This window comes from Schistocerca nitens, chromosome 1 (genome assembly GCF_023898315.1).
Source record: "Schistocerca nitens isolate TAMUIC-IGC-003100 chromosome 1, iqSchNite1.1, whole genome shotgun sequence".
NCBI lineage: Eukaryota > Metazoa > Arthropoda > Insecta > Orthoptera > Acrididae > Schistocerca > Schistocerca nitens.
The window spans coordinates 827763341-827777710 of record NC_064614.1 but is presented as its reverse complement, the minus strand read 5'-3'; the positions used below and the strand labels follow the sequence as shown (position 1 = coordinate 827777710).

General features: G+C 46.0%; 1 protein-coding gene across 1 annotated transcript in view; it reads left to right on the top strand.

Moving 5' to 3' along the window:
• LOC126205909 (transient receptor potential cation channel subfamily V member 4) overlaps positions 1–14370 on the top strand; it is a 247344-nt gene that overhangs the window by 188867 nt on the left and 44107 nt on the right. Inside the window, exon 14 of the mRNA XM_049938875.1 lies at positions 7451–7848. Coding sequence (XP_049794832.1) covers positions 7451–7848 — 398 coding nt within the window. The remainder of the gene's footprint in view (positions 1–7450; positions 7849–14370) is intronic.

The following is a 14370-nucleotide window of genomic DNA, read 5'->3' as shown; positions in this document are numbered from 1 at the left end:
GTACTGGTCTGGGCTGCCATTTCTTCCAAAGGAATCATTGGCCCATTTTTCAGATCCGAAACGATTACTGCATCACGCTATCTGGACATTCTTCGTGAATTTGTGGCGGTACAAACTGCCTTAGACGACACTGCGAACACCTCGTGGTTTATGCAAGATGGTGCCCGGCCACATCGCTCGGCCGACGTCTTTAATTTCCTGAATGAATATTTCGATGATCGTGTGATTGCTTTGGGCTATCCGAAACATACAGGAGGCGGCGTGGATTGGCCTCCCTATTCGCCAGACATGAACCCCTGTGACTTCTTTCTGTGAGGACACTTGAAAGACCAGGTGTACCGCCAGAATCCAGAAACAATTGAACAGCTGAAGCAGTACATCTCATCTGCCTGTGAAGCCATTCCGCCAGACACGTTGTCAAAGGTTTCGGGTAATTTCATTCAGAGACTACGCCATATTATTGCTACGCATGTTGGATATGTGGAAAATATCGTACTATAGAGTTTCCCAGACCGCAGCGCCATCTGTTGTTGAAAATTGTAACTACTGTAATTTCGAAAGTTTGTCTGCCTGAAAATGTACTGTTGTCCCAAGCATATTGCAACAAACGGTGTATTTCTATCGCTGCTCGTTTAGTTTTTATTGCCGTTTCAAATATACCGGTCATTTTTGAAACACCCTGTATATGGTCTCGTGTGGTTCTTTTTTTGACGTACTTACACGCTACCATCAGCATGTACACCGTAACTCGTCAATCCAGATGACCTTTTTCCACTATTTTGACTTTTAGTGGTTAACACTGGACGCTCCTTGTGGCTGTGCATAGACGACTCTGTTGTCTACAGCATGCCACTTCAGAAGGCGGCTAGGCGAGTACGAGCGCTCACACACCGCTCGCCACACGGGTATTGAGCCCTCGCGGTGAAATGTGAAATCAGACATCGTTATGTAGTCCAGGGGAAACTCAAACTTTGCGGTGTATTCAGAGGAATGACCGTGTTATATGAATGCATGGTGTCTTTTCTTTCGGACATATCCGAAATAACAAACACCACGCATTCATATAATTTGATAGGCCTAGCTGAGCAATGGATCAACCTTCTTCAGTGTGGGTGCACAAATACGTCCCGCCTCCTGTTGGAATTTCGGAGAGTGAACGTGGAGGAAATGGACAGGGACTGAGGATAGGCGGCACTCGATGTGAGTGCGGATCGGCCGTGAGGCGTGCCGAGAAAGTCCGCGCAGTTGCGGTAACGCTGTGTCCTGGATGACGAAGTCGTTAACACTTCTGCCTAATAAGCAGGAGATCCCCGTTACGACTCCCGGTCCGGTACACGTTTTCACTCGTCGCCGCTGATTCCGCATCATGTCCCGATGCAACTGGCAGCAGTGATCCCCTCCGTTTCCTTTCCTTTCTTCCCTTCTCTACCTTCAATTATCCGTACAATGACCGTGTGTTAAGTCCGCCGCAGCCTTAGATGCAAGCGTATGCAGGGTGTTGGGGAGGAAAAGTCAATATTTTAAACAGTGATAGTATAAGTAATTCTGAACAAAAATGTTATATGAACATAGGTCCGCAAATACAGTAGAGTCTCGAATATCCGATCTTCGGTTATCCGACCCTTTCACCGCGCCGGCCGTGCTCCAGCCGACGACAGGTCAGTGACTAGCGTGTTGTTTGTTGATACTCAGTTCATTGGCGCCGTCTGCTACTCCTCACTCTTCAGTGCTAACTTAGACCTGTAGTGGAGTGGACGTGTTTCACTTTGTTTATTGTAAAAATTTGTGATGATGGCTTCAAAGCAGAAAAAGGTGGTCGTTTCAATGGAAGAAAAACTTAAAGCTTTAAAAAGAGTAGACAATGGTGAAACTTTATTAAATGTGGCGCAAGATTATAACGTCGGGAGAACAACAGTTGGAGACTGGAAAAGGAACCTCAACGAAATTGAGAAGTGGTGTTCTCAGCGAGCAACCTCGGCTGTTTTGGAAGATCGGAAAACCATGAAAAAATGTGATTATGAAAAAGTAAGTGAAGCTTTGTTCCTATGGTTTACTCAGCATAGAGATAGAGGTGTACCCATATCGGGACCTATTTTGCAGGGAACAGCGTCAAAGTGACCTGATTTCACACCTAGTGTAGGCTGGCTCGATAGATGGAAGAAAAGATACGGAATTCGACAACTTAATGTCTGTGGTGAAAAGCTTTCAGCAAATTTTGAAGCTGTTCAATTGTTTAGGAATAAACTTCACAAGCTATTGGACAAGGAAAACTTAACACGCGATCAAATTTTTAACTGATACGAGACTGGTCTCAATTACAAAATGTTACCGGAAAAAACATTAGCGTCAAAGGCCGAAAAGGCAGCGCCAGGCAACAAACGTGGCAAAGAAAGAGTGATAATTCTTGCATGCAGCAACGCCATAGCAAATTTGAAAATGAAACTGTCTATGACAGGTAAGCCAAAAAAACCGAGAGCATTTAAAAACGTATCTAAAATGCTTTACCGGTGAAATATTACAACCAAAAAACTGCTTGGATGAGCTCAGACATTTTTAAAGAATGGTTTTTAACGAGTTCGTGCCACAAACTGAAAAGTTTTTGGAAGCCAACAACTTGCCCCGCAAAGCACTGTTGCTTCCAGACAATGCCACTTGTCATCCTAATGAAGATGAACTTCAAGATTAAGATATAGAGGCCATGTTTTTGCCTCCAAATGTCACATCCTTATGTCAGCCTACGGACCAAGGGACCTTAGAGACACTGAAAAGAAACTACGGCAAAAACTTGCTTTCCTCTTTAATTAATGCTGTGGACAAGGGAGAAGACATTCTAAAGCAATTGCGCCGTATTAATTTGAAAGACGTAGCTTATGACGTGGCCCAATCTTGGGAGAGTGTTGGAGCAAATACAACTGCAAAATCCTGCAAAATTTTGCTACAGGAAAATCAAGAAAATTCCCCAGATGATGAAAATCTACAGCAGCAGACCGAACCAGAAAATACTACCCTGCTTTCATTGTTACGAAGTGAATGGGTTGTCCAAGATGAAGAATTTGAAGTTACAGATGTAGAAGTAGTCAACATGGTAAATGAAAAAGAAGAAGACGAAGAAGCGGATGTAGTGGAGGAAAGTGCGCCCAAGATTTCTCACAACGAAGGACACAAGGCCTTAGAAACTGCTTTAAAATGTGTAGAGCAACTGGAGGAAACATCGTCTACCGAGGTTTTACTTCTTAAGAGACTGCATGATTTAGCGGCAAAGAAACGACAAACAGCAGGCAAACAAAAGATAATTACTAACTTCTTCACACAGTAAATATCTATTCAGTCTAATTTGATTTGTATTCTATTAAATATTTAACTCATTTGGCCTACTTTAGTTCATTTTTGTGCCTTTTTGTATTATTTTCCGTGTTATCTGACCTTCCCGCTTATCCGACCTTGCCGCGGCCAGTTTAGGTCGGAGAATCGATGCTCTACTGTACTTTGTTATGAAGGTATGGGTATTGAAAGGATCTTTAATTCTGCAAAACTGATGTGCACAACGTGAACGTATACGCAATAGAACTGGACGGTAACGTGATGTACATGCCACGTTTACGCTATGCAACCCAGCTCGTATCATGGTCATGTGACGTACGTAGTACAATCACCCGTTGTTTGCGCAGTTGTGCCATGTAAGCCTCATTGTGTAGTGTACCAGCGACGGATCGGTCAGATGGTTCAAATGGCTCTAAGCACTCTGGGACTTAACATCTGAGGTCATTAGTCCCCGAGACTTAGAATTATTTAAACCAAAGGACATCACACACATCCAAGCCGAGGCAGGATTCGAACGTGCGACCGTAGCAGCCGCGTGGTTCCGGACTGAAGCGCCTAGAACCGCTCGGCCACATGGGCCGGCCACGGATCGGTTAGCTGTGTAGTATATGGTGTTAACGGTGTTCGTACAAGCGCTGCTAACAATGCCACACGTCTACAGTAACGGGGAATACGCAGATATGGTGTACGTTTATGGCTTCTGTGCGGTAGTGCTATCGCTGCAAGAGAAGAATACCAGAGGCACTTCCCGACTCGACAATTACTTGATCGCAGGGTGTTTAACAAAGTGTTTATCACTTTGCGAGCAGCAGGGTCTCTTCCGAGAAGACATTTTTCGTCCGAGCATGCACGTCAACAAACTTTGCAAGAAAAGGAAGAAATTATCCTAAGTTTTGAGCGAAGTCCCGGTACGAGCATACGAAGAATGTCCCTGCGTATGAATGTCCCACGGACACATGTATGGGAAACATTACATGCGGAAACCTGCATCCAAAATCTCCACGTTGGCGACAATGCCCAGCGACTTCAATTCTGTCACTGTGTAATTGAGAATAGTCATTTGCTTCCATACACACTATTCACTGACGAAGCCCAGTTTTCACGACATGGGATAAACAACACACGCAATAATCATCAATGGTCATGGGAAAATACGCACGCTTCTGTGGATAGCAATTTCCAAGTTCGCTTTACATGATAGGTAACCTTTTGATAGGTCCGTTTATCGTCAGTCAGCGACTGACGGGAGAGAGGTACCTGCATTTTTTGGAAAATTCATTTGTGGAGCTATTGGAAGACGTTCCTTTAGCCAAGAAAACTGGAATGTACTTTCAACATGACGGTGCCCCTCCACATGTTACCTTACGTGTGAGGAACCATCTCAACCGCGCCTACCCTAATCGCTGGATTGGCCGTGGCGGTACTATTGACTGGCCTCCAAGATCACCTGGCCTTACACCGTTCGATTTCCGTTTATGGGGTTGGATGAAATCAGAGGTGCATAAAGTGAAGGTAAATACACGAGATGAACTGCTTCGTCGCATCATGCACGCTGCTGAACTGAGTAGGAACCAAACACAGGCAACTGAACAAGCAACACAACATGTTATCGCTAGAGCGCAAAAGGGCATTGACGTTCATGGTGGGATATTCGAACCTGTTCTGTGAACTGTACAACATCTGTACGACAAGTGTTAAAGCCGTTTGTAAAAGTCGTGGTACGTCTTTTTCAACTGAATACATGTAACATGCATGTTGTAATGCATTATGTACTAAATGTAAAGTAAATAAACATTATGTAAAAATGTGTAACATAACTGTACTTCTCTGTGACATTGCTTTCAAGAAAATCACGTTACGGCGAGTTGTATTACGTACATGTTCACGTTGTGCACATCAATTTTGCAGAATTAAAGTTCCTTTCAATACCCATACCTCCCCAACGAAGAGTTTGCGGACCTGTGTTCATACAACATTTTTTGTTCAGAATTGCTTATAGTATCACTGTGTAAAATATTGACCTTTCCTCCCCAAATACCCTGTTGATTTGATGCCACAGTGCTTAAAGTAGGCAGTAGCTCTTTTAAAATCGATAAAAAGCGGCGTTGTGGCTGCGTTAGGAACTTCAGAGCGAGGTTCAGGCACACCAGTATCAATTTGTAACACGTCACTGCAGACTGCCTAGCTACAGTTACAACTTACAGATCCGCAATGTGACAGACAGTTGTGTGACAAGTTTCATAATAAAATAAATGTTGTAGACTAACATAAAAATTTTCTTCGACACAAATTTCCACGACTTCATAAGTTTGCAGCCACGATCACGTCGATGTTTGGATCTTCATAATTGAGCATGCAATCTTTTCCGGAGCGAAAAGAAAGAAATCTACGCACAAAACTCACCGACAGACCTCAACTTAAAAGTTTACCTTTGAAAGCAGTGTTCAGAAGCCGGTACCATAAATTGCTGCCTTAGTGAAAAACAAAATAAGTTATATTAATTGACATCCTTTGTTCCTAAGTTTAACATGGGAATAAAATAATCACAACACCAAGTTCAGTTAGATTTTGTACGTAAACGACATTCTCCACAAGGCGGTATCAATCGTAACAAATCATATTTTTCGTACTTAGCTGTCCCATGTCCTCTACCTCACCAGTTAGAAGCGATGTAACTCTCATTTCATTGTCATTTCTCATTAATGCAACAGTCTTAGGAAAAAAATTTGCCACGAAAGCATTAACAAACCACCGTGAATGAAGCGATTTATCTGTGGTCTTGCGACAGACTCGTTAACAACAGTTTCTCATGCCGAGCTGCCATGTTCCGATACCTCATCCCCTCCCCTCCCCTCCTCTCCTCTTCGCCTTCCGTTACTCGCCGCGAGTCGGCCGGTTGCTCACTGCTGAGGCGTGAGTATGAGCCAGCCCGTACGAGTATATCGGTGAACAGGCCTCGTCTATTACCGGTTTCAACGCTAGAATACAGCAAAAAATGTAAGAAAAGCTGAGGAGGAGCAGTGATTGGAGTAGGAACTGGAAGTTCACCCTAAACCCAAATAAATGTAACGTATTGCACATAAATAGCCGAAGACACCCATTACAAAATCAAGTGGCTCTGAGCACTATGGGACTTAACATCCGAGGCCATCAGTCCCCTAGAACTTAGAACTACTTAAACCTAACTAACCTAAGGACATCACACACATCCACTCCAGAGGCAGGATACGAACCTGCGACCGTAGCGGTCGCGCGGTTCCAGACTGTAGCGCCTAGAACCGCTCGGCCACCCCGGGAAGCCGACACCCATTACAGTGCTGGCAGTAAACTGCTGGAAATAGCAAGAAATATAGGATACCTATCAGCAGTCATTTGGGCCCACGTAAAGTGGAATGATCGAATAAAACTAACGTAAGTAGATCATAAGCCAAACTGAGATAATATGGAAGAATATTAAGGAAATATAACTTATCCACTAAAGAAGTAGCTTACAAAACACCCGTAAGACTTATTCTTGAGTTCTACTCATCATTCTGGAACCCTTACCGGGTTGGATTGTTAGAAGAGATAGTAAAGATCCAACCAATAACTACTCATTTCGTCCCGTGATCCTTTAGTAAGCACGAGAGCGTTACGGAGATACTCAACAAACTGCAGTGGCAGACGCTGCAAGAGAGGCACTGTATATCACGAAGAGGTTTACAGTTGACATTCTGAGAGCGTGCGATCCATATTATTGCCTCCCAGCTATGTCCCGCGAAATGATCAATATTTATAGACAGAGAATATGACAGTGGTTCCAGAAGTACCCTTCGCTTGCGAACATTAATATAGATATAGGCAAACATATCTTAGACCACGTACAATTCCAAAAGCTACCAACGACGTAAAAGACGGGCGCGAATGTTTGAAATGAAAAATCTGCTTCAGCTAGATGTGTCTGAAGTTTCACGGGGATTTTCGACTGTCCTCTCCATGTGTATGGGTTGTCACGTAGTTTTAACACAATTTAAGCTCATATCAGCCCATCCACCGATATTCATATTCTCAACTTGTAAAACACATTAAACTACTTCGTATTTTCTCCCATGTCTTTGATGAAAACCGTTATCCGTATCCCGATTTGCAGGCCGGATCCGGCAGAGGTGGAGGCCGCGATGGACAGCCAGGGCAACGCACTGAAGGAGGCGCTGGAGGTAATAGCGTTCCAGCACGACCTGGACCTGGACCTGAGCGGCGGGCCGCCCTCCACCCCCGGCTCCGCCCCCAGCCTCGCGCCCGTCCCCGCGGCACAAGCGCCGCCCGCCGCGTCCACAGCCCCTGCCGTGCCGCCCGCCTTCGGCAGAGCTCTGGGCGTGGGCGCGCCGCTGTCCTCATCCGCAGCCGGTGGGGCAGCGCCTCCGGCCGCGGCGCTGCCAGCTGCAGCCAGCATCGTCTCCAGCGCAGCTGCCGCTGCCGCAGCCTTCGCACCTGCCGCGAACGCCGTGCAGACGCCTCCCATCGGATGGGTCATTCCTCCACCACACCGTAAGTGTCGTCTCGAGATAAGTCGTCGGTCAACGCTAAAACAATACGACTCTTTAGTCCACATCTGATCTCGTCCTACCATCTCCTAATCTCGTTAGGTGTATTGCCACAATGGAATTGTAGTTTTAACCATCGACAAATTCCTACCAGCTGTAGAACCCAGCACAAAGAAATTGGTTTATTATGTGAATCCTTCATCGAAGTGGAAGTTACCACATACTGTCACATACACTATTCTATTCACACCACTGCATGACCACATCTCATTCCCAACGCCCATGAAACAACTGGCCATTAAAATTGCTACACCACGAAGATGATGTGCTACAGACGCCAAATTTAACCGACAGGAAGAAGATGCTGTGATATGCAAATGATTAGCTTTTCAGAGCATTCACACTAGGTTGGCGCCGGTGGCGACACATACAACGTGCTGACATGAGGAAAATTTCCAACCGATTTCTCATACACAAACAGTAGCTGAACGGCGTTGCCTGGTGAAACTTTGTTGTGATGCCTCATGTAAGGAAGAGAAATGCGTACCATCACGTTTCCGACTTTGGTAAAGGTCGGATTGTAGCCTATCGCGATTGCGGTTTATCGTATCGCGACATTGCTGCTCGCGTTGTTCGAGATACAATGACTGTAAGCAGAAAATGAAATCGATGGGTTCAGGAGGGCAATACGGAACGCCATGCTGGATTCCAACGGCCTCGTATCACTAGCAGTCGAGATGACAGGCATCTTATCACCATGGCTGTAACGGATCGTGCAGCCACGTCTCGATCCCTGAGTCAACAGATGGGGAAGTTTGCAAGACAACAACCATCTGCACGAACAGTTCGACGACGTTTGCAGCAGCATGGACTATCAGCTGGGAGACCATGGCTGCAGTTACCCTTGACGCTGCATCACAGACAGGAGCGCCTGCGATGGTGTACTCAACGACGAACCTGGGTGCACGAATGGCAAAACGTCATTTTTTCGGATGAATCCAGGTTCTGTTTACAGTATCATAATGGTCGCATCCGTGTTTGGCGACATCGCGGTGAACGCACATTTGTAGTGTGTATTCGTCATCTCCATACTGGCGTATCACCCGGCGTGATGGTATAGGGTGCCATTGGTTACGCGTCTCGTTCACCTCTTGATAGCATTGAAGACACTTTGAACAATGGACGTTACATTTCAAATGTGTTACGACCCGTGGTTCTACCCCTCATTCGATCTCTGGGAAACCCTACATTTCAGCAGGATAATGCACAACCGCATGTCGCAGGTCCTGTAAGGGCCTTTCTGGATACAGAAAATGTTCGACTTCTGCCCTGGCCAGCACATTCTCCAAATCTCTCACCAATTGAAAACGTCTGGTCAACGGTGGCCGAGCAACTGGCCCGTCACAATACACCAGTCACTACTCTTGATGAACTGTGGTATCGTTTAGGAAGCTTCATGGGCAGGTGTACCTGTACAGGCCATCGAAGCTCTGTTTGAATCAATGCCGTTATTACGGCCACGGGTGGTTGTTCTGGGTACTGATTTCTCAGGATCTATGCACCCAAATTGCGTGAAAATGAAATCACAGTTCTAGTATAATATATTTGTCCAAAGAATACTCGTTTATCATCTGCATTTCTTCTTGGTGTAGCAATTTTAATGGCCAGTATTGTAGTTGTCCAAGACTACCGCCACATCAGATGAAATGCCTTCAGGTATTCCATAGGTACACATAAATGAAGTTAACCGGACAAGGTAGCGCAGTGGTAAGACATTGGATTTGCGTACAGGAGAACAGTGGTTCAGTTCTCTGTCCAGCTAGTCCTGGTTTGATTGCGAATCCTTCTCCAATCCGAGATTGTTCTCCATCTCTAAGGACGTAATCGTTAACGGGATGTTAAATTTTAATCTTCTTTCCTTTCTTACTACATGCAACAGATTTTATTGCATGTCATAATCATCCACATTTCAGGCAATATAATCCTGGCTGATCTACGCTCCCTCTACAGTCTCTGCTCCACCTCCATACATACCATACATTTGTTTTATCCTTCCGGTAGACTCACTGCTGATATTTCACACACTGATAGCCAAAAATGTATCACAAGTATATTTAATGCACCAAAAATTGCCGAGTTTGTTGCCAAATCTCTACCAAAGTGTATGAAACACAGCCCATAACGTCCTCTAAGCATTTCAGTGTCTTATTGGCACTAATTCCACCCCTTGCTACCCTTGCTATCTGCTCCCTCTACCCAACAACCTCACCAAGATAATCACTTTGCATTCTTTTCTCTCGAACATTTTCGCAATTTCTGATGAGTCATTTCGACTATTCTATACTCGAAAGTCTATGAACGTGCAGATATCTCTGTCCCACCCACTGATAAAAAATTTCAGTAGTTGCACAATAAATCACAAACAGAGCTAGCCACACCAATAACAGCAAATCAGTAATGTTTATTATTTAGATAAGAATAACTAGATAAGAATGAATATTAACTGTCTTTTGCAACTGAATGTTTAGTTTGCTTTTAATCAAACATACTTTATCTGTTCGCATTACAAGTCATCAGTGGTTTTCATGTTTCTCATTCTTTTCACATGCACATTGGCTCCTATGTAGGAGGAAACACATAAAAACCACTGATTATGCCTAATACAAAAAAATTAAAATGATTCACATTCACTTGTAAAGTACGGATTATATGTATTCTTATCAACATAGTAACGTAACTAAAGTAGCACCTGAGGAAGAATGACAGGGAATGTTAACTACAGCACATCTCTTAAATAAATACTTCACAAAAACGCACCCTGATGCTGGTCACAACATCTAAATGAATGCACTTTCTGCATAGAAGTCTCTGCAGTCTGCTACAAATCTATCCTAATTACTACACTGAGTTCAACAAAGCATTAGTAACTATAATTTTTCTCAAACTACAGATTGGAAAATTGCGCAGGTCGCACCAGTGTTTAAGAAGGGTAGTAGGAGTAATCCATCGAACTACAGACCTATATCATTGACGTCAGTTTGCAGTAGGGTTTTGGAGCATATACTGTATTCAAACATTATGAATCACCTCGAAGGGAACGATCTATTGATACGTAATCAGCATGGTTTCAGAAAACATCGTTCTTGTGCAACGCAGCTAGCTCTTTATTCGCACGAAGTAATGGCCGCTATCGACAGGGGATCTCAGGTTGATTCCGTATTTCTGGATTTCCGGAAAGGTTTTGACACCGTTCCTCACAGGCGACTTCTAATCAAGCTGAGGGCCTATGGGGTATCGTCTCAGTTGTGCGACTGGATTCGTGGTTTCCTGTCAGGAAGGTCGCAGTTCGTAGTAATAGACGGCAAATCATCGAGTAAAACTGAAGTGATATCAGGTGTTCCCCAGGGAAGCGTCCTGGGACCTCTGCTATTCCTGATCTACACTCCTGGAAATTGAAATAAGAACACCGTGAATTCATTGTCCCAGGAAGGGGAAACTTTATTGACACATTCCTGGGGTCAGATACATCACATGATCACACTGACAGAACCACAGGCACATAGACACAGGCAACAGAGCATGCACAATGTCGGCACTAGTACAGTGTATATCCACCTTTCGCAGCAATGCAGGCTGCTATTCTCCCATGGAGACGATCGTAGAGATGCTGGGTGTAGTCCTGTGGAACGGCTTGCCATGCCATTTCCACCTGGCGCCTCAGTTGGACCAGCGTTCGTGCTGGACGTGCAGACCGCGTGAGACGACGCTTCATCCAGTCCCAAACATGCTCAATGGGGGACAGATCCGGAGATCTTGCTGGCCAGGGTAGTTGACTTACACCTTCTAGAGCACGTTGGGTGGCACGGGATACATGCGGACGTGCATTGTCCTGTTGGAACAGCAAGTTCCCTTGCCGGTCTAGGAATGGTAGAACGATGGGTTCGATGACGGTTTGGACGTACCGTGCACTATTCAGTGTCCCCTCGACGATCACCAGTGGTGTACGGCCAGTGTAGGAGATCGCTCCCCACACCATGATGCCGGGTGTTGGCCCTGTGTGCCTCGGTCGTATGCAGTCCTGATTGTGGCGCTCACCTGCACGGCGCCAAACACGCATACGACCATCATTGGCACCAAGGCAGAAGCGACTCTCATCGCTGAAGACGACACGTCTCCATTCGTCCCTCCATTCACGCCTGTCGCGACACCACTGGAGGCGGGCTGCACGATGTTGGGGCGTGAGCGGAAGACGGCCTAACGGTGTGCGGGACCGTAGCCCAGCTTCATGGAGACGGTTGCGAATGGTCCTCGCCGATACCCCAGGAGCAACAGTGTCCCTAATTTGCTGGGAAGTGGCGGTGCGGTCCCCTACGGCACTGCGTAGGATCCTACGGTCTTGGCGTGCATCCGTGCGTCGCTGCGGTCCGGTCCCAGGTCGACGGGCACGTGCACCTTCCGCCGACCACTGGCGACAACATCGATGTACTGTGGAGACCTCACGCCCCACGTGTTGAGCAATTCGGCGGTACGTCCACCCGGCCTCCCGCATGCCCACTATACGCCCTCGCTCAAAGTCCGTCAACTGCACATACAGTTCACGTCCACGCTGTCGCGGCATGCTACCAGTGTTAAAGACTGCGATGGAGCTCCGTATGCCACGGCAAACTGGCTGACACTGACGGCGGCGGTGCACAAATGCTGCGCAGCTAGCGCCATTCGACGGCCAACACCGCGGTTCCTGGTGTGTCCGCTGTGCCGTGCATGTGATCATTGCTTGTACAGCCCTCTCGCAGTGTCCGGAGCAAGTATGGTGGGTCTGACACACCGGTGTCAATGTGTTCTTTTTTCCATTTCCAGGAGTGTATATAAATGACCTGGGTGACAATCTGAGCAGTTCTCTTAGATTGTTCGCAGATGATGCTGTAATTTATCGTCTAGTAAGGTCATCCGAAGACCAGTATCAGTTGCAAAGCGATTTAGAAAAGATTGCTGTATGGTGTGGCAGGTGGCAGTTGACGCTAAATAACGAAAAGTATGAGGTGATCTACATGAGTTCCAAAAGAAATCCGTTGGAATTCGATTACTCGATAAATAGTACAATCCTCAAGGCTGTCAATTCAATTAAGTACCTGGGTGTTAAAATCACGAACAACTTCAGTTTGAAAGACCACATAGATAATATTGTGGGGAAGGCGAGCCAAAGGTTGCGTTTCATTGGCAGGACACTTAGAAGATGCAACAAGTCCACTAAAGAGACAGCTTACACTACACTCGTTCGTCCTCTGTTAGAATATTGCTGGGCGATGTGGGATCCTTACCAGGTGTGATTGACGGAGGACATCGAAAGGGTGCAAAAAAGGGCAGCTCGTTTTGTATTATCACGTAATAGGGGAGAGAGTGTGGCAGATATGATACGCGAGTTGGGATGGAAGTCATTAAAGCAAAGACGTTTTTCGTCGCGGCGAGATCTATTTACGAAATTTCAGTCACCAACTTTCCCTTCCGAATGCGAAAATAGTTTTTTGAGCCCAACATACATAGGTAGGAATGATCATCAAAATAAAATAAGATAAATCAGAGCTCGAACAGAAAGGTTTAGGTGTTCGTTTTTCCCGCGCGCTGTTCGGGAGTGGAATGGTAGAGAGATAGTATGATTGTGGTTCGATGAACCCTCTGCCAAGCACTTAAATGTGAATTGCAGAGTAGTCATGTAGATGTAGATGTAGATGTAAATAAAACCTTTTGTAACATAACCTCGTACAGTCCCATTAGGTTCCTATACGAATGCATGCACCACAACGATATTCATTAATAAAATATTCTCAGGTGTCAAGCCGTGTCAAGTGGCTAATTACTCAGGAGCTTTCGATAGAGATCTGCTCTGCCATAGTCAATTGGTTGACTGCAGTGTGGAAGCTGCCGCCATGCCTATGTAGCCGCGGCGTTGTCATTGACGTCACCAGTGCTTGATCCCACATCATAAATGGTAATGTTTTAGTACGGCGACCGCCACGCCCACTTCAGTTCCCCAATTACAGGATCGCAGGCCGTTCTCAGCTGTTGAGGGTGTTGTACGATATTTTGACCATCATTGGTTCTTTTCTCATGCTGTCCGTGAAGCCGTTGGTCCGTTTAATAATACACTCCTGGAAATGGAAAAAAGAATACATTGACACCGGTGTGTCAGACCCACCATACTTGCTCCGGACACTGCGAGAGGGCTGTACAAGCAATGATCACACGCACGGCACAGCGGACACACCAGGAACCGCGGTGTTGGCCGTCGAATGGCGCTAGCTGCGCAGCATTTGTGCACCGCCGCCGTCAGTGTCAGCCAGTTTGCCGTGGCATACGGAGCTCCATCGCAGTCTTTAACACTGGTAGCATGCCGCGACAGCGTGGACGTGAACCGTATGTGCAGTTGACGGACTTTGAGCGAGGGCGTATAGTGGGCATGCGGGAGGCCGGGTGGACGTACCGCCGAATTGCTCAACACGTGGGGCGTGAGGTCTCCACAGTACATCGA